Below are 27,895 nucleotides of genomic sequence, written 5' to 3'. Positions count from 1 at the left end.
TTTTTTTTTTTCACTGTATTATTGACTATATGTTTGTTTTACTCCATGTGTAACTATGTGTTGTTGTATGTGTCGAACTGCTTTGCTTTATCTTGGCCAGGTCGCAATTGTAAATGAGAACGTGTTCTCAATTTGCCTACCTGGTTAAATAAAGGTTAAATAAATAAATAAATAAAATAAATAAATAAATAAAAACACACACGCTTATATAACACAAAATGAACCCAATAGATTTTCCGATTATGCCAATGTCCTCTTAAAAATGATCAAACACCAGAAAGGACTTCCTTTCACATAACTTTCACAGGATTTTATTTCCTTTCACATAATCACTTAATATCATTAACGCCCTCAGAGGGCAGACTGAGATGATACAAGGAATGAAAAATGGTAGAAGCGTAACGAAACAGTCTGGCAGCCTCTATTCCTACCATACATTTTCTAGTTCACTGACTCATTTAATCACCGACAGTGCATTTGTATTTGTTTTGTTTAATCTGAAATTCACCTGTGATTACCAGAAATGAAAACTGAAAGAGAGAAAGATTGTGTCCCAATGGGCACCCTATTCACTATGTCGTGCACTATATAGGGATTAGGGTGCCATTTGGGACTCATTAGAGAGACACGTCCAAAGCTAAAGTGATGAAACACCAGCTTGGGTAGCATGCTGTGTTTTGTTCAGATGACAGTCTGAGTTTACACACCCCAGATTCACCATGACTCATTAGCCTCAGGTGAGAGCATAGAGATTGTTAAAGGAACAACATTGTATGTCTCATTATGCCGTCTGTGAGAGCATGACCCCATCTCTATTTTTCATTTTCTTATTCTACTACTTCTATGAGTTGGTAAACAACCTGAAAGGGTGCAGTGTGTTGTTTGAACAGGTAAAAAGCCAAGGTGGCAATTTACTGCCACCTGAAAATATGGAATGTCTGCACACGAGTATAATTCATTGGCTGATCCCTCCTGATGACCTGGATGGAAGTATGTGATCCTTCCTTAACCCATAGGATGTCCCACTCAGTTGACTACTTCAAAATGGTGAACGTCCTCAATGGTGCTGCCCATGCTTAAACAAGCTTTGGGGTACTAGAGTCCTCTATCTCTATGGGTGAGAGTTAGATCACCTAGCTGATTGGCTGCTTCACCTCTGACTGGGAAAGTTCAAGAGGGGTCAAGTGCCTTGTTGCAAACAGGATGCCTGTATTGACACTGGAAGTCTATGGGTATCTGCTAGCATAGAAAAGCTTGCTAGCAGATACCCATAGACTTCCAGTCATTGAGCTAACGCTAGTTAGTATTGGCTCACAAAAAAAATTCATGGGGAATTTTTGTTACATCACCAACATTTTAAGAATAAAGGTGCTAACATGGCATCCATTCTAAAACCTGGCCAAACTCTCTTAATATACTGCATGGCACTGCTTCTCCCTGCTCATAACCTGACAACACATGGCGCTGGAATAGAACTGAATGAAACAATCGGAAACAGTTGACTCCTATATGGTTCTCGTTAGTGACGATGTCAATATCTAATCCGTTTTCATCTCAATCATCTTGTTGGCTTAGTTCTTCCTTCCCTGTGGTTTTGATATCCCAATTCAAATCAAATCAAATTTTATTGGTCACATACACATATTTAGCAGATGTTATTGTGAGTGTAGTGAAATGCTTGCATTCCTAGCTCCAACAGTGCAGTAGTATTTAAAAACAATTCACAACAATACACACAAATCTAAAAGTAATTAAGATATGTATAAATATTAGATTGAGCAATGTCGGAGTGGCTTTGACTAAAATACAGTAGAATAGAATACAGTATATACATATGAGATGAGTAAAGCAGTAGGTAAACATTATTTAAACATTATTAAAGTCACTAGTGTTACATTATAAAAGTGCCCGGTGATTCCAAATCTATCTATATAGGGCAGCAGCCTCTAAGGTGCAGGGTTGAATAACCGGATGGAAGCCGGCTAGTGATGGCTATTTAACAGTCTGATGGCCTTGGGATAGAAGCTGTTTTTCAGTCTCTTGGCCCCAGTTTTGATGCACCTGTACTGACCTCGCCTTCTGGATGATAGCGGAGTGAACAGGCCGTAGCTTGGGTGGTTGATGTCTTTGATGTACACGCCGAGGAACTTGAAGCTTTCCACTTCCTCCACTGAGCTTCCCGTCGATGTGGTTAGGGGCGTGTTCCATTTACTATTTCCTGTTTTGTTGACATTGAGTGAGAGATTATTTTCCTGCCACCACTGTCCCAGGGCCCTCACCTCCTCCCTGTAGGGTGTCTCATCATTTGTTGGTGATCAGGCCTACTACTGTTGTGCCATCTGCAAACTTGATGATTGAGTTGGAAGCGTGCGTGGCCACGAAGTCATGGGTGAACAGGGAGTACAGGAAAGGGCTGAGCCCACAGTCAGGTAGTGCAGGACCCAGTTGCACAGGGCGGGGTCGAGACCCAGGATCACAAGTTTAATGATGAGTTTGGAGGGTACTATGGTGTTGAATGCTGAGCTGTAGTCAAGGAACAGCATTCTTACATAGGTATTCATACCTCTTGTACAGATGGGATAGTGCAGTGTGATGGCGATTGCATCATGTGTGGACCTAATGGGGAGGTAAGCAAATTGAAGTGGGCCTAGGGTGACAGGTAAGGTGGAGGTGGAGGTGATATGATCCTTGACAAGTCTCTCAAAGCACTTCATGATGACAGAAGTGAGTGCTACGTGGCAATAGTCATTTAGTTCAGTTAGCTTAGCTTTCTTGGGAACAGGAACAATGGTGACCATCTTGAAAAATGTGGGGACAACAGACTCGGATAGAGATCGATTGATTTAAATACAGTTGAAGTCGGAAGTTTACATACACCTTAGCCAAATACATTTAAACTCAGTTTTCACAATTCCTGACATTTAATCCTCGTAAAAATTCCCTTTTTTAGGTCAGTTAGGATCACCACTTTATTTTAAGAATGTGAAATGTCAGAATAATAGTAGAGAGAATGATTTATTTCAGCTTTTATTTCTTTCATCACATTCCCAGTGGGTCAGAAGTTTACATACACTCAATTGGTATTTGGTAGCATTGCATTTTAAATTGTTTAACTTGGGTCAAAAGATTCCCACAATAAGTTGGGTGAATTTCAGCCCATTCCTCCTGGCAGAGCTGGTGTAACGGAGTCAGGTTTGTAGACCTCCTTGCTTGCACACGCTTTTTCAGTTCTGCCCACAAATTTTCTATAGGCTTGAGGTCAGGGCTTTGTGATGGCCACTCCAATACCTTGACTTTGTTGTCCTTAAGCCATTTTCCCACAACTTTGGAAGTATGCTTGGGATCATTGTCCATTTGGAAGACCCATTTGCGACCAAGCTTTAACTTCCTGACTGATGTCTTGAGTTGTTATCCACATAATTTTCCTCCCTCATGATGCCATCCAGTTTGTGAAGTGCTGCAATCCCTCCTGCAGCAAAGCACCCCCACAACATGATGCTTCCACCCCCGTGCGTCACAGTTGGGATGGTGTTCTTCGGCTTGCAAGCCTCCCCTTTTTCCTCCAAACATAACGATGGTCATTTTTGAATCATCAGACTAGAGGACATTTCTCCAAAAAGTATGATCTTTGTCCCAATGTGCAGTTGCAAACCGTAGTCTGGCTTTTTAATGGCGGTTTTGGAGCAGTGGCTTCTTCCTTGCTGAGCGGCCTTTCAGGTTATGTCAATATAGAACTTGTTTAACTGTGGATATAAATACTTTTGTACCTGTTTCCTCCAGCATCTTAACAAGGTCCTTGCTGTTGTTCTGGGATTGATTTGCACTTTTTGCACCAAAGTACGTTCATCTCTTCCTGAGCGGTATGACAGCTGTGTGGTCCCATGGTGTTTATACTTGCATACTATTGTTTGTACAGATGCACGTGGTACCTTCAGGCATCTGGAAATTGCTCCCAAGAATGAACCAGACTTGTGGAGGTCACCAATTTTTTTCTGAAGTCTTGTCTGATTTCTTTTGATTTTCCCATGATGTCAAGCAAAGAGGCACTAAGTTTGAAGGTAGGCCTTCAAATACATCCACAGGTACACCTCCAATTGACTCAAATGATGTCAATTAACCTATCAGAAGCTTCTAAAGCCATGACATCATTTTCTGAAATTTTACAAGCTGTTTAAAGGCACAGTCAACTTAGTGTATGTAAACTTTTGACCTACTGGAATTGTGATACAGTGAATTATAAGTGAAATAATCTGTCTGTAAACAATTGTTGGAAAAATTACTTGTCATGCAAAAAGTAGATTTCCTAACCGACTTGCCAAAACTATAGTTTATTAACAAGAAATTTGTGGAGTGGTTGAAAAACGAGTTTTAATGACTCCAACCTAAGTGTATGTAAACTTCCGACTTCAACTGTATGTATACAACCATCCCAGATCTACAGATTTTGCTGTGAAGAGACAATCATTAGATCACTTGTTTTGGTACTACCCATATGTATCTTGTTTTTGGTTGCAGGTCCGGGAATGGCTGAAAAACTTTAACATTTACTAGGAGCTAACTCTGCAAATAGCACTGCTGGGTGATTTGAAGTCATAGTCATTCGGTCAATAATATAATAATACTCAGCATAGGTGTTTATCTTTCATTTACAATCTGTAGAAACTTTGAAAATAGAAAGGTTCAGCACCTCCCGAGTGGCGCAGCGGTCTAAGGCATCACTACAGACAGGGGTTCAATCCCAGGCTGTGTCGCAGCCGGCTGCGACCGGGAGACCAATGAGGTGGAGCACAATTGGCCTAGCGTCGTCTGGGTTAGGGGAGGGTTTGGCCGGCCGTGATGTCCTAGTCCCATCACACACTAGACTCCAGTGGCGGGCCGGGTGCATGCACGCTGACTTCGGTCACCAGTTGTACGCTGTTCCCTCCGACACATTGGTGCGGGTGGCTTCTGGGTTAAGCGGGCAGTTTGTCAAGAAGCAGTGCGGCTTGGCAGGGCCGTGTTTCGTAGGACGCATGGCTCTCGACCTTTGCCTTTCCCGAGTCTTTTGTAGCGATGGGACAAGACTGTAACTACCAATTGGATATCACAAAAAAGGGGTAAAAAAATGATAATAATTTTAGGTTCAGCACAGTAGAAAAATAGCCAGCAGCATACCACCCTGCATACCACTGCTGGCTTGCTTCTGAAGCTAAGCAGAGTTGGTCCTGGTCAGTCCCTGGATGGGAGACCAGATGCTGCTGGAAGTGGTGTTGGAGGGCCAGTAGGAGGCACTCTTTCCTCTGGTCTAAAAAATATCCCAATGCCCCCGGGCAGTGATTGGGGACACTGCCCTGTGTAGGGTGCCGTCTTTCGGATGGGACGTTAAACGGGTGTCCTGACTCTCTGAGGTCATTAAAGATCCCATAGCACTTATCGTAAGAGTAGGGGTGTTAACCCCGGTGTCCTGGCTAAATTCCCAATCTGGCCCTCAAACCATCATGGTCACCTAGTAATCCCCAGTTTACAATTGGCTCATTCATCCCCCTCCTCTCCCCTGTAACTATTCCCCAGGTCGTTGCTGCAAATGAGAACGTGTTCTCAGTCAACTTACCTGGTAAAATAACGGAAAAATAACGGAAAAATAAAAATAAATAAAAATAAATAAATATGGCAGCTAGAAATCTAAACTGGATGGTCTTCAAGGATAGATGGGAGGGGTTGAGAGTAGCTCAAGGCTGGGACTAAAAACCAACAAAAGATAACTAATGTAAAATATACTGTCAGTGAAATGTATGTAGTATGTGTAAGTATTATTTTCCATTAGTTTACTCCAATTATGGGAGGGGTGCTAGAGTTAGGGGAAAATAATAACATAAAATATATAGATATGGGGGATTGCAGACAATTACATTGACAGAAGCCACAATCTATCTTCAATATTAAAGCTGATGTTTAAATTTTTTATTTTATTATAATAAATAAACCACTGCACTAAATGACTATCGCCCCATAGCAATCACTTCTATCATTATGTCAGTGCTTTGAAAGGCTAGTCAAGGGCCATTACCTCCACCATACCTGACACCCAAGAGGAACATCTATGTGAGAATACTATTCATTGATTACAGCTCAGCATTTAACACCATAGTGCGCTAAGCTCAGGCCCTTGGGTCTGAACTCCTCCCTGTGCAACTGGTTCCTAGAATTCCTGACGGGCCGACCCCAGGTGGTGAGGGTAGGCAACAACACCTCCGCCACACTGATCCTCAACACGGGGGCCCCCCATGGGTGTGTGCTCAGCCCCCTCCTGTACTCCCTGTTCACACACAACTCCAACTCAATCATCACGTTTGCTGACGACACAACAGTGGTAGGCCTGATTACCAACAACAACGAGACATCCTACAGGGAGGAGGTTAGAGCCCTGGTGGAGTGGTGCCAGGAAAATAACCTCTCCCTCAATGTCAACAAAACAAAGAAGCTTATCTTGGACTACAGTAGACAGAAGAGGTAGGATGCCACCATCCTCATTAACAGGGCCGCAATGGATAGGGTCAAAACCGCAATGGATAAGGTCAATAGCTTCAAGTTCCTCGTGGTGCACATCACTGAGCACCTAAGACCCTCACAAACTGCACCATTGAGAGCATTCTGTCGGGCTGCATCACTGCCTGGTATGGCAACGGCTCCGCCCTCAACCGCATAGCTCTCCAGAGGGCGGTGCAGACAGCCCAACGCATCACAGGGGCCACGCTGCCTGACCTCGAGGACATTTACCACACCCGGTGTCAAAGGAAGTCTAAGAAGATCATCAAGGACCTCAGTCACATCAACACACACATGCACAGCCAACGCTGCTGTATCATGTTATAGAGACATTGAACCAACCACTGGTCACTTCCCGTTTCACACTGTGTATTTAAATAATGTATCCTCAACATAGCTTATTCTAATATTTACAACTGCACATTGTATTTTAGTTACACTGATTATACACACCACATATTTATTTATATACTTTATTCTTGACATAGTTCACTAAATATTGTGTCTACTGCTGTACATTCTTAGTTGATCTGGTGTAAATACTGTATGTATAGATTCCATTTTGATACTGCTACATTGCTATTTGGGTTGTTAATTGGATTCGTCCTGTCATTCTTTTTTGTATTTTTCTTTACATTGTAATTGCTTGACATTTGACTACATTGCTAGGAGCTAGCAACATAAGCATTTCGCTGCACAGCTATTACACCTGCTAAACTGTGTACGTGACCAATAAACTTTTATTTGCTCCCCAACACTGATGGTTAGCTACTGACTTGATCACAGGTGTATGTATGATGATGTTTTGTATTGACGTAGGTCTTATTGTACATTTCTAGATACACTTGTACAATTCTGGGGAAAAATCATTCAAAACATATCTATAGGAAGTAGAACATTGCATTGCATTTCATGTTGCATGAAAGATCAGTCTGTCCGTCCACTAGACGATGACTACAGAGAAAACTTGAGTAAATATGGATGGAACACAACTTCACTGGACACAGAGGCTGGAACATCGAGGTTGCTTAACACTCAGTCCCTGGTTCTTTCAACTCCACTGGACAGAAACTGAACATCTCAAGGTTGCTTTACACTCAGTCCCTGGTCCATTCAACTCCATTGGACACAGAGGCTGAACATCTTGAGATTGCTTAACACTCAGTCAGTCCCTGGTTCATTCAACTCCACTGGACACAGAGGCTGGAACATCTCGAGGTTGCTTAGCTGCTGTATTGTCTTTAATTCTGCTGTCTGATACTCCAGTGCAAGGATGTCCTTCATTTCCTTACAGGCTGCTCCACTAAAAAACAACTATTGAGATTATGTGTATAGTAACTACAGAGGTGGTTTGGTGTCTGTTTTCAAGTTGGTTTTGGTTGGCTTGGTAACTATGGAGGTTGGCTTGGTGTATGATGAGCTGATTGGTTTTGGTTATCCGGTTGGTTTTACTTAGCTTAGCAACTATGTGGTTTGATGTCGGTTATGCAGTTGGTTTTGGTTGGCATAGTAACTATGGAGGTGATTTGGTTGGTTTGGTGTCTGTTATCAAGTTCGTTTAGGTTGGTTTCAAAACTATGGTGGTGATTGTTGAGCTGATTGGATTTGCATGCTAGGCCAGGGATAGAGACGATATGCAGGCATGTAGCAAGTCGACTCGTAACACGACGAGTCATGATGATAGATCACTTACAGCCCACCTCGAGGATGGCTCTAATAGTCTGTGTGAGTTCTTTAGCCTCTGCAGCTAGCGTAGCCGTCGTCCACTGGGACTTCTTCCCCACGCGGGCTCCCAGGGGTTGAGAGGAAGCGCCGGGCTTCATGTCACCAGAGCTGCAGAGAAACAGATAGGTTTAGAGTTAACCTTTCAAGCTTACAGCACTTTTACATTGTTTTTACCATGGCTGTATTCATTAATCTAGCAAGAGAAAACTCTATGGATATTGGCTTTCACCTGGAATTGTCTATTTATGTCTGACATAAAAAAATGATGAGATAATAAGGATATGGATAGGCTAGATAGGATGAAGTCAGAAGTGATGCAGGAAAATACTGTACTCTTTCTTAGGGATGTTATTGTAAAGAGTAGATGACATAGGCTGTACTACAGTTGGTCGGGAATATGGTGGCATGATGGCAGGTCATGGCACATGTCATAGCTAATACTTCATAACTGAGAGTATAGCCTTGTCTCAAGTTAAGCAGTTGGTTACAACTGTGAGCGTTGTGGAGACCAAACAAAACTAGCAGAGTTATATTGTGGGTGCATCTACTCTCCTTATTTGACCTAGATATTTTGTGTGTATGTATTGATGTGTAGGCTATGTGTGCCTATTTAAATGTATGTAGTTCTGTTCTTGAGCTGTTCTTGTCTATTAATGTTCTGTATTATGTCATGTTTCATGTTTTGTGTGGAAGAGAAGCTGCTGCTTTTGCAACAGCTAATGGGGATCCAAATAAAATCCCCCCCAACCCCCCAAAATACCATAGTCTGAATTCAATTCAATAGGGTTGCTAGAAAATACCACAATATTGCCGACCTTGCCACCTAAATTGCCAGAGTTAATGGGGGATATCATTATTAGAGAAAGAGGAAGTAATTATTGTCTGACAGTGACTGATGAAGTAATTATATTATGACAATGAGCAATGGATATAATTATCCTTGTCTACCATTACCGAGGAGTAAACAACAACATGTCAACCTACATTTCATCTGTTACAACTACTGCCCTACAAACGACCAGGAACACCTGCAGTTCTAGGAAGAAAACGTATTGTCAAAAGTGTTGTTTATCTAACAAATGGTCTGGTTACCTAAGACTGAAGGTTACTTAAAAGTCCAATGCAGCCATTTCTGAATCGCCGAGCTGACTAGGTTAAAAATCTATTGGGCAAGGCATTTAACTCTAATTGCTCCTGTAAGATAAGAGAGTCTGTTAAATGACTAAAATAGTCTGATTAGGGAGGGGTAAACTGGCTGTTGTTGGCAGAGAGGTTTGGAAATCTTCTTTCTTATTGGTCTATTAACCAATTTACTCCATCCCACCAAAACAGGTAGAAATTTCAGGCGGTCTTTTCAAACAACTATTATCATAATTTTCACAATTTCACAGGATAATTACAACCTCAGTGTGGATATATATATATATATATATATATATATAAAAAAAACAGGAAAATCCCATTTTTGACTGCACTGGATCTTTAACATAAAAACGAAAGTTGGGAGGTTGGTCAGGGACGTGAACGTCTTCGAATCGCGTCGGGGACAACTTTAGCATCTTAGCTAATTAGCAGCTTTAGCTAACCCCAACCAAAAGCATTTTGCAACTACTTGGCACATTAGGTAACCCTTATCCTAACCCCTAATCCTTAACCCATAACCTACCTAAAGTTAGCCACAATTGCTAAGCAAATGTTCACTACAAATGACAACACAAAAATATGTATGATACTCTAAGACTGCTAATATGTATGATACTGTACAACCACTGGACCATTTGTAACATGTCATACAAAATGGAGGGACATAAAAAAAATAACTATAATATCATGCAAATGGGTATGAGACAGCATTGTTGTCACAAATCCATGTGAGACTGACTGGACAGCTATATTGAGGTTTTCCAGTGACCTACAGATTGACAATAGAACACTGGTAGGTGGTAGCACAGGGGGTCTTTGTAAAATGTGTTTCAAACTGACACAGACTAATGCATGTCAGGTAGTCAGACTTACAAAACAGGACGTTGTCTAGGTCTTTGTTTGCTAAAAACTGCACAAACTGCAGCTTGATACCCAAGTGGAAAGTAAATATATTTAAATATACTTATATCATACTTGAATATATTTAAATATATAGAATTATGTCCATAATATATATACTTAGTATATTTACAATAATCTAAATTGGAAAACATTTTAACACATTTAATGTCAACTTTAATAGTGTTTTAATTAGCATTTAAGTATATTAAAAATGGCCATAAGTGCGTTAAGGGCGGCACCTCACTTGTGATTGGTCAACAAAAAATATATAATTAATGGTTTATGTTTTAAATGCTCATAAAAGTGTGGTAAATGTGTAGATTTTTCTGTTTCAAAAATATAATGTTCAAAACAAGCTGTTCAGTTACTTACTACTCTCCCCCTAAGTGACTGTCAGCAGTGGCAGCTCCGCCTCCGTGGGTGAACAGGCAGTGCGAACATTGCTTGGATTGTGTTGCCAGCTGTTTGCTATGAGGGTGAATAGTCCAAATGAAATCACAGGAATTCATAGCATGAATTATAACAGCACAAAGTAAATGGGCCGCCCTGAGGCGATCAAATGTGTGTCCGTTCAGTCAGAACATCTGGGTTTGCTCTAGTCTCCTCCTCCCAATCAGTCTCTTTATTATAGAGAAATACTCCTCAGCATGTTGCTTCGAAGGACAGAGCGATACAGTAGCTAGAACCTTTTCATCGTGGATCTGGTAGGGATTTTTTAAAAATTGTTTCCCACTGTTAGGGTCCTGTGTGGCTCAGTTGGTAGAGCATGGCACATACAACACCAGGGTTGTGGGTTGGATTCCCACGGGGGACCAGTACCAAAAAGTATGAAAATGTATGCACTCTGGATAAGTGTCTGCTAAATGACTAAAATGTTGTTTATCAGGTTCTACTGTAAGTGACATGGCGACATGTGTCGACTACAACAGCATAAAATCAGGTGTTTTACAAAGCACGATCAAATTAATTAGCCAGCTACAGTAATATTGAGAAATAGTTTGGTCGATTTTCTTGGGTCAAATAAACCACTTATCTACCTTTGATAAGCAGCTAGCTATTGCTAGCTAGTTAACGCCCATGTCAATATCCGCAGCATCGGTATGTTTGTTGCGTTCTCCCAGGTTCACTCGATCGTTCATGATCTTGGCTGCAGGTTTTAAATAGTATCATCTAATCCAGTGCTTCCCAAACTTTTTATTGTCCCCTACCCCTTCAAACATTCAACCTCCACATGCGTACCCCCTCTAGCACCAGGGTCAGCGCACTCTCAAATGTTATTTTTTTGCCATCATTGTAAGGCTGCCTGTAACGGCAGCCTTCTTCCTCTTCGTCTGAAGAGGAGGTGTAGCAGGGATCGGACCAACACGCAGCGTAGTTTGTGCTCAACATGATTTAATCAAAACGAATAACGTGAACACTTACAAAATACAAAAAAAAAAAAACGTGTCAAACCGAAACAGTCCTCTCTGGTGAAACGAACACAAAGACAGGAAACAACCACCCACAAACCCCAACACAAAACAAGCCACCTAAATAGGATTCCCAATCAGAGACAACACAAAACACCTGCCTCTGATTGAGAACCATATTAGGCCAAACATAGAAACAGACAAACTAGACACACAACATAGAATGCCCACCCAGCTCACGTCCTGACCAACACTAAAACAAGTAAAACACACAAGAACTATGGTCAGAACGTGACACTGCCACACACACATTATACGATACATTTATTAAACATAAGAATGAGTGTGAGTTTTTGTCACAATCTGGTTCGTGGGAAGTGACAAAGAGCTCTTATAGGACCAGGGCACAAATAATAATAATCAATCATTTTGGTCTTTTTTTAACCATCTTACATATAAAACCTAATTTGTTCATCAAAAATTGTGAATACCTCACCAAGGATTAATGAGAAGGGTGTGCTTGAAAGGATGCACATAACTCTGCAATGTTGGGTTGTATTGGAGAGAGTCTGTCTTAAATCATTTTCCACACACAGTCAATGCCTGTATTTAGTTTTCATGCTAGTGAGGGCTGAGAATCCACTCTCACATAGGTAAGTGGCTGCAAATGGCATCAGTGTCTTAACAGCGCAATATGCCAAAGCAGGATCCTCTGAGAGCAGCCCAATCTGTCAGTGGCTTCTGATTAAATTAAATTTTCACAGAACCGCTTGTTGCAATTTCGATGAGACTCTCCTTTTCAGATATTGGTAAGTGGACTGGAGGCAGGGCATGAAGGGATAACGAATCCAGTTTGCGTGTTTGTGTCATCCGTTTCGGGAAAGTACCTGCGTATTGCGCACCCAACTCACTCATGTGCTTCACTATATCACATTTTACATTTTACGTAACCTTGAGTTCATTTGCGCACAAAAAAAATCATACAATGATGGAAAGACCTGTGTTTTGTCCTGTTAATGCGGACAGAGAAGAGCTCCAACTTCTTAATCATAGCCTCAATTTTGTCCCGCACATTGAATATAGTCCGGAGAGTTCCTGTAATCCTAGCTTCAGATCATTTAGGCGAGAAAAAACATCACCCAGATAAGTCAGTCGTGTGAGAAACTCATCATCATGCAAGCAGTCAGACAAGTGAAAATTATGGTCAGTAAAGAAAACTGCCCATATCAGTTCTGAGTGCAGAAAATACATGAGAGTTCAGGGGCCTTGCTTTAACAAAGTTAACCATTTTCACTGCAGTGTCCAAAACGTATTTCAAGCTGTCATGCATTCCCTTGGCAGCAAGAGCCTCTCAGTGGATGCTGCAGTGTACCCAAGTGGCGTCATGAGCAACTGCTTGCACGCGCGTTACCACTCCACAATGTCTCCCTGTCATGGCTTTTGCACCATCAGTACAGATACCAACATGAGCAGCAGCTACGTTTGGCTACATACAGACCGTTAGTGGAATTCCAGCGAAAGAGGAACGGTTAATGTGATTGGATGTTAATTATTTGACTAGGCTACCTGTATTTGACATTGTGTTGTTATTTCGCTGAACCCAAGATGGTTTCATTTTATTTTTGGCAGTGAAATTATGTTACTCAGGCGAGGAAAAGAACCTCACCCAAATGTATAGGCCCGTTAGAAAATACATTTTCCATATATAGGGCCATGTCATGTTAGAGTGAGCCTGCAGGAAGGGTACCATATGAGGGAGGAGGATGTCTTTTTTTATACATAAATATATATTTAAAAAATGTGAATCACATTTTTATTTGGCGGAACCCCGACGGAATTGCGCGTACCCCAGTTTGGGACCTGATCTAATCTGTTCAAAACAGAGGGAGCAGTGGTCATTCGGTTATTGAGATGCAAAAGTGAAATAGGTGTAATTATGCTGCTGTTCAAATGCACAGATTGCTTTACATATCTTCTCAAAGAAACTTCTGGTAGTTCGAAAACTTGTCTTCATGAACTCAGGAAAAAAATAAACATCCTCTCACTGTCAACTGCGTTTATTTTCAGCAAACTTAACGTGTAAATATTTGTATGAACATAAGATTCAACAACAGACATAAACTGAACAAGTTCCATAGACATGTGACTAACAGATATGAAATAACGTGTCCCTGAACAAAGGGGGGGGGTCAAAATCAAAAGTAAAAGTCAGTATCTGGTGTGGCCACCAGCTGCATTAAGTGCTGCAGTGCCTCTCCTCCTCATGGACTGCACCAGATTTGCCAGTTCTTGCTGTGAGATGTTACCCCACTCTTCCACCACAGCACCTGCAAGTTCCCGGACATTTCTGGGGAGAATGGCCCTAGCACTCACCCTCCAATCCAACAGGTCCCAGACGTGCTCAATGGGATTGAGATCCGGGCTCTTCGCTGGCCATGACAGAACACTGACATTCCTGTCTTGCAGGAAATCACGCACAGAACGAGCAGTAAGGCTGGTGGCATTGTCATGCTGGAGGGCCATGTCAGGGTGAGCCTGCAGGAAGGGTACCACATGAGGGAGGAGGAGATCTTCCCTGTAGCGCACAGCTTTGCGATTGCCTGCAATGACAACAAGCTCAGTCCGATGATGCTGTGACACACCGCCCCAGACCATGACGGACCCTCCACCTCCAAATCGATCCCGCTTCAGAGTACAGGCCTCGGTGTAACGCTCATTCCTTTGACAATAAACGCGAATCCGACCATCACCCCTGGTGAGACAAAACAGCGACTCGTCAGTGAAGAGCACTTCTTGCCAGTCCTGTCTGGTCCAGTGACGGTAGGTTTGTGCCCATAGGCGATGTTGTTGCTGGTGATGTCTGGTCAGGACCTGCCTTACAACAGGCCTACAAGCCCTCAGTTCAGCCTCTCTCAGCCTATTGCGGACAGTCTGAGCACTGATGGAGGGATTGTGCGTTCCTGGTGTAACTTGGGCAGTTGTTGTTGCCATCCTGTACCTGTCCCGCAGGTGTGATGTTCGGATCTACCGATCATGTGCAGGTGTTGTTACACGTGGTCTGCCACTGCGAGGATGATCCACTGTCCGTCCTGTCTCCCTGTAGCGCTGTCTTAGGCCGTCTCACAGTACAGACATGGCAATTTATTGCCCTGGCCACATCTGCAGTCCTCATGCCTCCTTGATGCCTCCTCTCGATACCCCTAAACACTGAGGAACATTGGTTGGAAATAATGTGCTTTCGTGGTACCGCCGTTGTGATACCACACCGGGTTCGGGGACCTCGACAACCAGTAACTTCCCCCATTGACCGAGCCACTTGGGAGCACTATTGCCACAGTAAATGCTTAGGGAGGAGGGCCCTGAGAACATGCACCTTCCCCCGGCCTCCAGCTAGGGTCACGAGATCTGCCTCTTGCCCCTCACCGCGGAATAATCCGTTTTCACCCTGCGCTTCTTCGACCCAGCACGGTGTCTGTGCCAAAACGTCTGCCGCTGCCCAGAAGCACCAATACGGTAAAAAAACGCTTCTGGCCCGGACCCTTTCCTTTATGCCTCGGAAACTGCTGCGTAGCCCCTGCGAAGGACTTTTGTTTGTCCTCGAAACAGGCCTGTAAGGACTCCATAGCCGAGCCAAACAACCTTGTTGGTGAAATTGGTTCATCCAAATACATCCGCCTGTCCCTCTCAAGAATCCAAGATTACATCAACTAGACGTGGCCCTGAGCTTCCATACTTTTCCACACAGCCAGGATAGAACAGCGGGACAGACACAGCACAAAATCAGCCGTAGTATGACTTTCATCGAGAAGCTCTGGAGCCGGCTTCCCCGCCTCCATGGTCTTATTCAGCTCCTGTAGCAAAACGATATGATACATCTGCAGCATTGTGACCACATTCAACGACCGGCCCGTCACACACTCACCCTGGTACCCTTTGTCCAGCTGATCCGCCGAGAACCGGCACTGTTTATTTGGAAGCACAGTGCTAGGATTAGCCCCCTTGTTAGCCTCTGGAGCTAAGTAACTCGCTAGCTTTCCATCCATTGGCAGTGTGCAAACGAGCCCCGCCTCCTCCATACCCTCTACATTTATGAACTCACCATAACCTGATAGTATCAGTCTGGCTGAATGAGGGGAATCGCAGGTCGCCTTTAGCTCATCGGCAAAATCTTTAAACGGGTAAGTGATGCTTCACCGCTGCAATGACAGGCTGTAAATACCTTCCCCCAAACCTGCACGAACGCCGCCGGAACGCCGCTGCGGGGAATATGGCCAATCCACCCCCAGGTGATCTGCCGCACTACGACACAGCTCCATCAAAGGTGAATTAACCATCAATAGTACACTCTCCCCCGCCGAATGCAAAAAAACATTGTTTCACATGTGAAGTGTTCCAAAAAAACACATGGTTTCAAATGATTTCACATGAACAAAACATGTGGAAATGTCATGTGAAATCATGTGATTTTCCACATGTGAAATCATGTAGTTTTTCGTAAGGGTGTATACACTGTGAATGAATGAGATTATCTGAAAGATAGCCCACTATTGAAGAAAGAAGCAGACATGATTCACTCTCTATTCATTAGAAACGTGCACAATACACATTCTTACCTACAGCTCTTCACGGGACCTTGGTTTTCAATGAGGAAGTCTTGGACATTCTAAATGGGAAGGAATGTAAACGTACGTATTATTTGAGTTGATATATGCGTCTCAAATGGCACTCCATTTCCTATGGTACACTACTTTTGACCAGGACATATACATAGGGCTCTGGTCAAAAGGGGTGCACTATATTTTTTATTTTACCTTTATTTAACTAGCAAGTCAGTTAAGAACAAATTTTTATTTGTGGGGAATAGGGCGCCATGTGGGACACATTTGATGAGACCACTTTTCTGAACACTACAACCCTATTTATCAGACATGGCTTCAAATACTATTAAGGTATTTCAATTACTTTCACATACATTTCAAAGTAAATATTTGGATTTTAATATTTTGAAATACAGTTGGAAAGTATTGGCATGTATTTGAAAATACTCAAATACACAGACAAGTGTATTTTCAAATACAAATATTAAAATACTCCCATGCATTTAAAGCCAGGTCAGTTTGGTTCAAGGGGTATTTGCTATGTTTTTGGAAATAAGTATTTGAAAATATTTTAAAGTAGTATTTATAGGAAATTATTTGAAAAAAATACTTCAAATAGAAGTAGTTGATTCAGCTACAATATTTGAAAATACTCAAATACACCAGAAAATAAGTATTTTAAAATACAAATACAAAGCACGTATTTGAACCCAGGTCTGCTATTTATAAACTTGTCATTATTAAGAGATGTAAATGCTAATTTCAGTTTGTCTTTATATTTCTGTATTTTCTTTCTGAGGATGTGAATTCAAATCCGTTTCTCCTTCTCAAACCTGTTTCCCTTCACACATTGTAAACTAGATATGAAGTAATGGTCTTCGAGAGAGTTAGTGTTGACATTCAGTAATCACAGTACACACACATACAGTACCTCCACGAAGTTGAGCAGTTTTCCCATGGACACCTCAAAGCCCTTTTTGGCCCCCTCGTTCTTACGTAGTTGACACTCCAGAACGGCCACTCTCTTCTTCAGCTCCTCCACCTCATCCTATCAGGAAGGACATCACACTAGGTCATCAGCATGGGTTCTACTGAATGGCCTGCATCTGGATGGGTTTTCATTCATAAGTTGAAAGATTGTCTGTATTTTTTGTAAACAAATTAAACTATTATTATTGTGATTAATCGCATTGTCTGAAAGTGTTCAAAATACACTGAAAATGTCCAAAATACCTAATCTATAAAGCTAAAAACAACAATGTGATGTCAAAACAAGTTGACATTGAGGTTAAAGAAAGTGTGATTATCAATTTACCAGATTTTGCTAACCGTTATTTTGGACAGCATCAAGGCGTGAATATTCTTGCAATGCTTTTTGTATAACAAATCTTAAATTACAGCTCAATTTGAGCTAAATCTGAATGTGATTCATCTTGATTAATCACAGCAAATCCTGGGATTAACAGCCCTGATTTTCAATAAAGTTACATATTTTCAATAAAGTGTCATTCATTGATGATAGTTAAATTATTTTAAAACTATAGCAAATGTTTCTATTGACTTTTCTGTGACTGCCAAAAGTGTGATATGTTTTATTTATTTATAAATTATCACACACTTTTCCCATTGACTCAGAGTACTATGTACGCTACATGCCAAAAGTGTAACTGGGATTATAATTATGGTCCAGGTAAAGGTCTCCCGAACAGGATGGAGAAAACCTGGAACGGGATCACAGACAAGAGGATTGGGGATCTGGTGCGGACTCACACAGTATGGAAGGGTGAGCAGTGACAGGAGGGAGAGGGAAAGCAAGGGAGAGAAGTTAAGAATGATGAGATGGGTCTAAATTTATTTTACTCACACAGTGAAGCAGTAAATCCTGCAGACTCGGACAGGAAGAGGGGGGAAATCAGGAGCAGACTTTTCTCAGCACAGGGGAGAGGGAGGAACCTGGAACGGACTCACACAGGGAGGAAAGGAAGCAACCAGGAGCAGGGTCCAGCAGGGTTTGGGTGGGCTCGACACACTGGATGACAGGATGGACAGAAGGAAATACAGATAAATGGAAGGAAGGGAGAGGAAGGAGCTACTTCCTTTGAAGACAGGGGAAGAGAGAGTGTGAGAGAGGAACAGAGACTTAGAGACAGATACAGATAGAAAGAGAGAGAACAGGGTATAGTAAGGCCCCTCAGATCTAGCAGAGCTCCCTGTGGTTGATACCTTACACCAAGATAATAATTCATGCGTTTGAGGAATAGACTGTTATTTATTCCAACAGGGGAATGTAGTGTAGTCTGTTACCTCAGTCTGGGCATGGGTTTTATGCTCAACAGATAAAGAGTAAAGAGAGAAGGGGGTCTCAAATCCGAGAATGGCGGTTGACAGGTTTAATGGCAATTCTGCTTCTCAAAAGTAGTCTCTGGTCCAAAGTAGTGCGCTATGGGTAAAAATAGTTACGTTAAAAAGTGTGTAGGCTATAGTAGCTCTGGTCTAAAGAAGTGCACTACATGGGGAATAGTTGCTCTGGTTAAAAGCAGTGGTGGAAAAAGTACCCAATTGTCATACTTGAGTAAAAATATAAATACTTTGATAGAAAGTTACTCAAGTAAAAGTTACCCAGTAAAATACTATTTGAGTAAAAGTCTAAAAGTATTTGGTTGTAAATATACTTAAGTATCAAAAGTAAAAGTATAAATAATTTCAAATTCCTTATATTAAACAAAGTTTTAATTTTATTTTAAATTTTAGAAATTTACTCAGACATACTGTAATTGACAAATGATGCATTTGTGTTTAGTGAGTCTGCCAGATCAGAGGCGGTAGGGATGACCAGGGATGTTCTCTTGATAAGTGTGTGAATTGGACCATTTTCCTGTCCTGCTAAGCATTCAAAATGTAACGAGTACTTTTGGGTGTCAAGGAAAATGTAGGGAGTAAAAGGTACATTTTCTTTAGGAATGTAGTGAAGTAAAAGTTGGCAAAACATAAATGGTAAAGTACAGATACTTAAGCACTTTACGCCACTGGTCAAAAGTAGTGCAATACATGGGGAATAGTGGCTCTGGTCAAAAGTAGTGCAATAGGGATTATAGGGTATGATTTGAGAACCAGTCTGTTACCTTATCCTGGCCGGGCTGCTGCTGTTCATTCCTCTGGGCCTTGAGCTCGGCTATCTCAGCCTCCAGGAGATGGATCACCTCCTCATAATCCATCTCCATTCCCCTGGCCTGCTTCTGGGCTGCTACAGCCAAGTGGATCCGGCTCCGCAGAGCACGGCTCTCATCCGTCCCAGACTTTACCTCCTACCAGGGAGAGTGACGAGGAGAGGACAGGAGAGTCAAACAGGCACAGGAATATGCTGTAGGTAAAAGTTCAGTGCACTTTGAACTTGTGTTGGAACATTTTACTGCTTGAATGAATGAAAAGGATGCTACGTTATTTATTTTTTTAGAAACGGTGCTTTGCTTTAATTTGTTTCTTCAATTATTTTGGCCTATTTCAGAGGCATTTTAGCTTTCTTTTGTAATTTTCTGCTAGAGGAAAAAGTGTTCTGAGGTGTATGACACTGACACGCACAAACAGGTCTCCAGTGGTGGAAAAAGTACTGATTGTCATACTATAGTAAAAGTAAAGATACCTTAATAGAAAATGACTCAAGTAAAAGTGAAAGTCACCCAATAAAATACTACTTGAGTAAAAGTCTAAAAGTATCTGGTTTAAAATGTACTTAAATACAGTGGTGGAAAAGTGTTGATACTTGAGTAAAAGTAAAAAGTAAATGCTATACATCAAAATCCTTATATTAAGCAAACCAGGCGCCACAATTGTCTTCATTTTTCTACGGACAGGTGGGCATGCTCCCACACTTTTGGCTGTTATCCCTGATGTATGGAGTAAAAAGTACCTTATTTTATTTAGGAATGTAGTGGAGTAAAAGTAAAAGTTGTGAAAAATATAAATAGCAAAGTAACATACAGATATCCCAAAAAACTACTTAAGTAGTTCTCCAAAGTATATTTACTTCAGTACTTTACAACACTGCAGGTCTCCCTCACTCATCACACGCTAGAGCAGAGTCAACACGCTAGAGCAGAGTCAACACACTAGAGCAGTCAACATGCTAGAGTAGAGTCAACACGCTAGAGCAGTCAACACGCTAGGGCAGAGTCAACGCGCTAGAGCAGAGTCAACGCGCTAGAGCAGAGTCAGCGCGCTAGAGCAGAGTCAACACGCTAGGGCAGAGTCAACACGCTAGGGCAGAGTCAACACGCTAGGGCAGAGTCAACACGCTAGGGCAGAGTCAACACGCTAGAGCGGTGTTAACAAGCTACAGTAGAGTCAACACGCTAGAGTGGTGTTAATACGCTAGAGTAGAGTCAACATGCTAGAGTGGTGTTAACACGCTAGTGCAGTCAACATGCTAGGGCAGAGTCAACACGCTAGAGTAGAGTCAACACGCTAGAGTAGAGTCAACACGCTAGAGTAGAGTCAACATGCTAGAGTAGAGTCAACATGCTAGAGTAGAGTCAACACGCTAGAGTAGAGTCAACACGCTAGAGTAGAGTCAACACGCTAGAGTACAGTCAACACGCTAGAGCAGTGTTAACACGCTAGAGCAGTGTTAACACGCTAGAGTCAACACACTAGTGGTGTTAACACGCTAGAGTAGAGTCAACATGCTAGAGTAGAGTCAACACGCTAGAGTGGTGTTAACACGCTAGAGTGTTGTTAACACGCTAGAGTAGAGTCAACACGCTAGAGTGGTGTTAACACGCTAGAGTGGTGTTAAGACGCTAGAGTCAACACACTAGTGGTGTTAACACGCTAGAGTCAACACACTAGTGGTGTTAACACGCTAGAGTAGAGTCAACGCGCTAGTGGCACATGATGGATGATGGGACTACTCTGGAGAGAGACAACCTGACAGACTAACCTACATAATTACATAAGATTATGTAATGCTCTACATAGAAAATTCCCAGTAGTTTTTCCTGACCACTTGACCTGAAAGAACTCCTAGCCGTACCTGATACTATGATAATACGGTAGATAATTGACACAGAAGGCTCACGTGTGTTGTGGCCAATCTATACAAGCTGTAGCGTAATATTGAGTTGCAGTTCATGGTTTTAACAAAAAACGTGGGATGGCGACGCCTCTGAAGACTTAAAAAACAATGTTTCGTAAGCCTAGTGGCATAACATGCATTAGTCTGTCAGTTAGTTCAAAGTTCAAACCCTCTAGCCAATGTTCTATTATCAATCTGTTGGTATGTGGAAAACCTCAATATAGCCGTCCAGTTATAAAGTCTCAGATGGATTTATTAAAAAAATGATGTGTTTTCTTCCACAAACTATTTCTCTGTGTGTGTGTGTGTGTGTGTGTGTGTGTGTGGTCAATGCTGATCCTTGCTGTTGGCTAAAAATAAACACCTAACTCTCTGTGACCTAGATCTCCCCTGGTGTTCGCTACATGGAACACATGTGTGCACACACACACACACACACACCAGTAAATGGGCACATACGCATACACACATTCATTCACTTGCCCCACACACACACACCAGACCATCTGTTCCTGTGACTGGAATACTGGGAATTCTATATATTCTCAGAACCGACGTTCAGAGAACAGAAGGAGAGAGAGCGAGAGAGAGAGCTAGAGAGCGAGGGATAAGATCGCTTAAGCTGGGATACATCTCACAGTCATGTGAATGAGTTGCCCGAGTTAGCAATGACCAACAGCATCAGTACACAGGAAGGGCACGATAGGGCAGAGCAACATACAAGCTGTAACTCTAAACACTGAGTAAGCCCTCAATATTGTATCTTTATATACTGTTAGTCTGTGTCTCTCCTTTTCCCCTCAGCTCTACAAAAGAGCCTTAATAGAAAATCTAACCAAACCCCATGCAAACTGATCAAACATGGATTTATCAGATGGCGTTGTAAACCTTCACAAAATAACAACAGCAGGACATGTCCCTGGATCTATTCAATACATAATTCAGTTATTTTACTAGTAAATTATGTATTTTCTTTATCCGCTTGTGTAATGTTTTCTGTGTGCTGGCTGGGATGACAGCAGGGATTTAGTTCTGTAATGCTGCTACCCTCTGAGCCTGAAGCTGCTGAGTCTGCAGGGAGCACTATACAGAGCTCTTAAAGGCAGCATCCCAAATGGCACCCTATTTCTTATATTGTGCACTTAGCAACGGTCATCGAAATTGTTAAAAAGGTTTTAAAAACATTTACAATATTTGATCCCAGGCTATGTCGCGACCGGGAGACCCATGAGGTGCCGCACAATTGGCCCAACGTCGTCCGGGTTAGGGGAGGGTTTGGCTGGCTGGGATGTCCTTGTCCCATTGCGCTCTAGCGACTCCTTGTGGCATGCCGGGAGCATGCACGCTGACTTCCGTCGGCAGTTGTACAGTGTTTCCTCCAACACATTGGTGCGGCTGGCTTCCGGATTAAGCGGGTTGTGTGTCAAGAAGCAGTGCGGCTTGGCAGGGTCATGTTTCGGAGGACGCATGGCTCTCGACCTTCGCCTCTACCGAGTCCGTAGGGGAGTTGCAGCGATGGGACAAGACTGTAACTACCAATTGGATATCACGAAATTGGGGAGAAAAAGGGGTAATAAGTAAAAAAATATATTTCCAATTAATGCAACAGTTGGATAATGGGTGAAGATACTCCAAACTTTTATAAATGTTATAATCCTCAGATATTGACTGAATTATAGCACATAAAACATTTTACTGGCACAAACAAATAATGGAGTTTTACTTTTATTAGAATGCACGCACTTATACATTTTCTTATTGTATCAGGTATTTTTTATTATATTCTGTGTTCATATAAAGATAATTATGTGTGCCAAATTTACATAAATATAGCATATATGAATACATTAACATAACGGGGAGCGACATGGCTGCAACCATCAAACATTTGTGCCATCTTCCGTACCTGCACTGTCTAGACTGCCTCAATAATTACTGTTGTTGTCTTGTTCACTTGGATAATTCAACAAGTGTGTTAACCTGTTGAGGCTGGGGGCGCTGTTGTCACTATTTATGGTAATCGTGTAATTTTTGAAACGGCTTCCTACAAAATTCTTGATCGTACAATATGCATATTATTATTATTATTGGATAGAAAACAGTCTATAGTTTCTATAGGAGTTGAAATTTTGTCTCTAAGTGGAACAGAACCCATTCTACAGCAATTTCCCTGACATGGAGTCAGATTTCAGAAATTTTGGCCACTGTTCTGGAGTCAGTTTTAAAGCCAATGTTATTCCTATGAGTATACGGACACTGCTTACGTCTTCCCCTGGATGCCTTTACGTGATGACGATTTGAATGGGGTCGATTGCGCGTTCACAGGCACTATAAATTAAAAAACCCTGTAGCTAGTAAGTCTTTTGCAGCTGCGTCATGTGCGTGGAGGACACCGACCCGCACCTGTTCCAAGCATTAGTGTTGGGAGTAATCTTTCTCCGGTCATGTTAAGACTCGTTATAGGAGTTAAAAACATCATAAGGTAGTTAATTTAAAGCGTTTTATAGCAATTTATATCCGTTTAGTGCGATTTTGGGACATTTATTTCTGAAACGCTGTGAATCGCTGGGCACGCTTCCAGTTCATGCTGAACGCAGTTGGCATTTCCACATGGCAAGAGGACAGCTTTCCACCAAAAGACGATTAGACCCAAGAAAGGATCCTTTGCCCAAGATACTGATGGAAGAACAGCTCAAAGTAGGAAATTTTTATTATGATAAATCGTGTTTCTGTCGAAAAATGTTAGTGGCTTAGGACGCCATGTTTTTTGACGTGGCTTCGCTTGGCGCAAACTGTATTGAAAAGTAAGGATAATTTAAAAAATGTAATTCCGCGATTGTATTAAGAATTAAATTGTCTATCAATCGCTGTCCACCCTATATTTTTTAGTCACGTTTATGAGTATTTATGTATACGAGTAGATCACTGTCTAATATGGCGCACGGACATTTTCTCACCAGCTGGGCTACTTTCCCCATTGTCTAACCATGATTTTGGTGGCTAAATATGCACATTTTCGAACAAACTGTATATGCATGTTGTAATGTGATGTTACAGGGGTGTCATCTGAAGAATTCTGAGAAGGTTAGTGAAAAAAATAATATATTTTGGCGATGTTTACGTTATCGCTCACTTTGGCTAGAATTAATGCTGGGGTAATGTTTGCACATGTGCTATGCTAAGATAACGATTTATTGTGTTTTCGCTGTAAGACACTTAGAAAATCTGAAATATTGTCTGTATTCACAGGATCTGTGTCTTTCGATTAGTGTATGCTGTGTATTTTTACGAAATGTTTGATGATTAGTAAGTAGGTAAACACGTTGCTCTATGTAGTTATTCTAGTCCATTTGTGACGGTGGGTGCAATTGTAACCTATGCCATCTACCTGAAATATGCAAATTTTTCTAACAAAACCTATCCCATACCATAAATATGTTATCAGACTGTCATCTGATGAGTTTTTTTCTTGGTTAGGGGCTATAAATATCTTAGTTTAGCCGAATTAGTGATAGCTACTGTTGTTGGTGGACAAAGAAAAATGGTGGATTATGCTAATGTGTTTTTAGCTAATAGATTTACATCTTTACATATTGTGTCTTCCCTGTAAAACATTTTAAAAATCGGACATGTTGGCTGGATTCACAAGATCTGTGTCTTTCATTAGCTGTATTGGACTTTAATGTGTGAAAGTTAAATATTTAAAAAATATATTTTTTTTGAATTTCGCGGCTCTGCCTTTTCAGTGGGGGTGGGGGGGGGGGGTGCCGCTCATCCTAGACAGGTTAATAGCAGGATACCCTCAGATTCAAAATCAACACGCTTGGCTCTACACTATACCTATCTAAACATACTTTACATTGTTTGCGAGAAAATACATAATATCGCTATAATCTAAGTGGTTTTTTTCGTTAGTTGCCTTCATTTCAGCGCATCTAATTTGTAAACATTTCAACTGTATTCAATTATAACTTTTTTAAATTCCCACAAAAAATTAACACCCATCAAGTTCTCTTTGTTCTCTTTCTTGTGATGCAAGTGTTGAGACGGTGGGTTAAATCCCAGACAAAGCTTTAACGTTCTTATGGATTCAACGGAAAGGCAATGTATCCTTTTGAGCTCATTTGATCCAGTACTGTGGTGTGTTTGATAGTGGGGGAAAACGACAGGCACAAGCAATTCCCTTAGGGGCAAGGTTTAATTTGAGGAAGAAAAAAAACTCTCCATTGTTGGTCCTTGAATCAAATAACGCATATGTGACAAAGTAGATAATTAAAATGTATATAAAGCGTTGTAGAAAAATATAAAAGCAAAGTGTCGGTACCATGTTGCATGAAATGATATAAATAAATTTGATTTGATTTGATATAAAAAATACCAGAAATGTTCCATAAACACAAAAAGCAGAAGCTGATTAAAAAGCACAATCATTACACAGGTGCACCTTGTGCTGGGGACAATAAAAGGCCACTTTAAAATATGCAGTTGTGTCACACAACGCAGTCACAGATTGCCATGCTGACTCCAGGAATGTCCACCAGAGATGTTGCCAGAGAATTTAATGTTCATTTCTCTACCATAAGCCGACTCCAACGTTGTTTTAGAAAATGTGTCAGTACGTCCAACCGGCTTCACAACCGCAGACCACGTGTAACCACACCTGCCCATGACCTCCACATCCTGCTTCGTCATTCTGATTGGCTGGGCCTGGCTCCCCAGTGGGAAAGCTGTCATCAAGGCAAAGGGTGCCTATTTGAAGAATCTCAAATATAATATATATTTTGATTTGTTTAACACTTTGTTTGGTTACTACATGATTCCATGTGTTATTTCATAGTTTTGATGTCTTCACTATTATTCTACAATGTATATAATAGTACAAAATAAAGAAAAACCCTTGAATGAGTAAGTATTCTAAAACTTTTGACTGGTAGTGTAAGTGTAGCCTACATGTCTATGTAATATAGCCTATAGTAGCAACAATTATTTATGTAGCAGAGGCAGTATCTTATGTTCGGTCTGCAAGAGGGACTCCGACAAGAAGCTCTTCATGTATTCGTAATCTTTATTTACAAGGGTTTGCATGTACTTCTCTCCACAACACACTATCATAATTAGTGTAGGCCTAATATGCGAGGCTACATTTGAATGGTAGCCTAAGTCTAAAGTGTGCCACCCTGTCAAGCCTTGTGAAGTGAGTGATCAAGGTTGTTTCGGAAATACGGTTTCGCATAGACCATTAACCTGTTTGTAATAGACTATTTGGGGAAAAGCTTCTCCGGTGAAAGCACATACATGTGATGGCGAATAGAACATGCCAGTTTACTTTTGTCATTATATCAAATGTACAAGATGTAGGTTACAATTGTAGAAAGTGATATGCTAATGTCTCCTCATCAGGAGAGGGCGTAGTCACTATGGTTAGCCTCTACTAGGCTTTCACCCTACTGGCCTGGAAGTCGAGGCTACTCTATGGAATACTTGACCTGGGTAAAGGTTATTGGTGTTCATAAATATTCCCAGATTGTCATGGTCTATGTGGAGCTAGCAGTTGGATTAAATATTAATAATCGAAGAGAAAAGTTGTTTGGCCCATCTTTATTTCCAAGCCTTACACATTCAATGTAACGCTCGTCTTTATGTGGAAGAGAGGAGAACCAAGGCGCAGCGTGGTGAATGTTCATGATATTGAATTTTTATGAATTATCCAAATAAACAGAACACTGACAAAATACAAATAACAAACGACGTGAACAGACCTGAACTTGAGAACATAAAACATGAACGCACAAACAGGAACAAACGAACGAAACGAAACAGTACTGTGTGGCGAACAAACACAGACACAGCAGCAATCACCCACAAACAAACAGTGAGAACAGCCTACCTTAATATGGTTCTCAATCAGAGGAAACGTGAAACACCTGCCCCTGATTGAGAACCATATCAGGCTAGTTGAATGAACCCAACATAGAAACACATAACATAGAATGCCCACCCAGCTCACGTCCTGACCAACTAAACAAGGCTAAACAAAGGAAATAAGGTCAGGAACGTGATATTCAAAGCAAAACACTTGAGCAACGAGGCAAGCAATTACATGCTGTAAAAGATGTGCAGGCTAAACGGCGTTCGCTGCTGATTTGCTACAATTAAATACGAGTTTAGATCATTTTTCATTGTACGTAAATTGAAGTATTATTTGCAGTTGTCACTGACAATTAACACACCCTGAAAGCATTAGTAGGCCTACAGTGTGCAGTCGGATGTGTTGATCAGTGGATTGACAGGTGTACTGTAGAACGATAAAAACTTTCCTCTAGTGTGGACTCGCAATAAACTTCTTTAAAATAACTAACACTGTTACTGCAATCTGTAGGATGATAACGAGAGTAGTTGACTTGGTTAAGGGTGCTCTTATGAAAAAGGGTTTGTTCACGTCCAACTACATTTGTAATTGGCCAATGCAGAACTTGTTCCAGGAAATAATCACTGTCATCTGGTGATTTTAGCATAGGACT

General features: G+C 41.4%; 1 protein-coding gene across 3 annotated transcripts in view; it reads right to left on the bottom strand.

Moving 5' to 3' along the window:
- Nucleotides 1–295: 295 nt before the first annotated feature.
- The window catches only part of LOC129860680 (syntaxin-binding protein 4-like), a 65,132-nt gene continuing 37,532 nt past the window's right edge, over nt 296–27,895 (bottom strand). For 2 of the 3 annotated variants that reach the window (XM_055931324.1, XM_055931334.1), the window contains exons 16-19: nt 19,426–19,608; nt 17,235–17,351; nt 16,319–16,368; nt 296–8,358 (exon numbers count right to left, since the gene is read on the bottom strand). In XM_055931324.1, the coding sequence (XP_055787299.1) occupies nt 8,211–8,358; nt 16,319–16,368; nt 17,235–17,351; nt 19,426–19,608 (498 nt within the window). In that variant the 3' untranslated portion in view covers nt 296–8,210. Of the gene's footprint in view, nt 8,359–16,318; nt 16,369–17,234; nt 17,352–18,167; nt 18,333–19,425; nt 19,609–27,895 lie in introns of those variants that run through there. The other variant, XM_055931343.1, reaches the window with a different exon arrangement.

The sequence above is a fragment of the Salvelinus fontinalis genome, chromosome 1, assembly GCF_029448725.1.
Source record: "Salvelinus fontinalis isolate EN_2023a chromosome 1, ASM2944872v1, whole genome shotgun sequence".
Taxonomy (NCBI): Eukaryota; Metazoa; Chordata; class Actinopteri; order Salmoniformes; family Salmonidae; genus Salvelinus; species Salvelinus fontinalis.
This window is presented reverse-complemented; position numbering and strand designations above follow the sequence as displayed.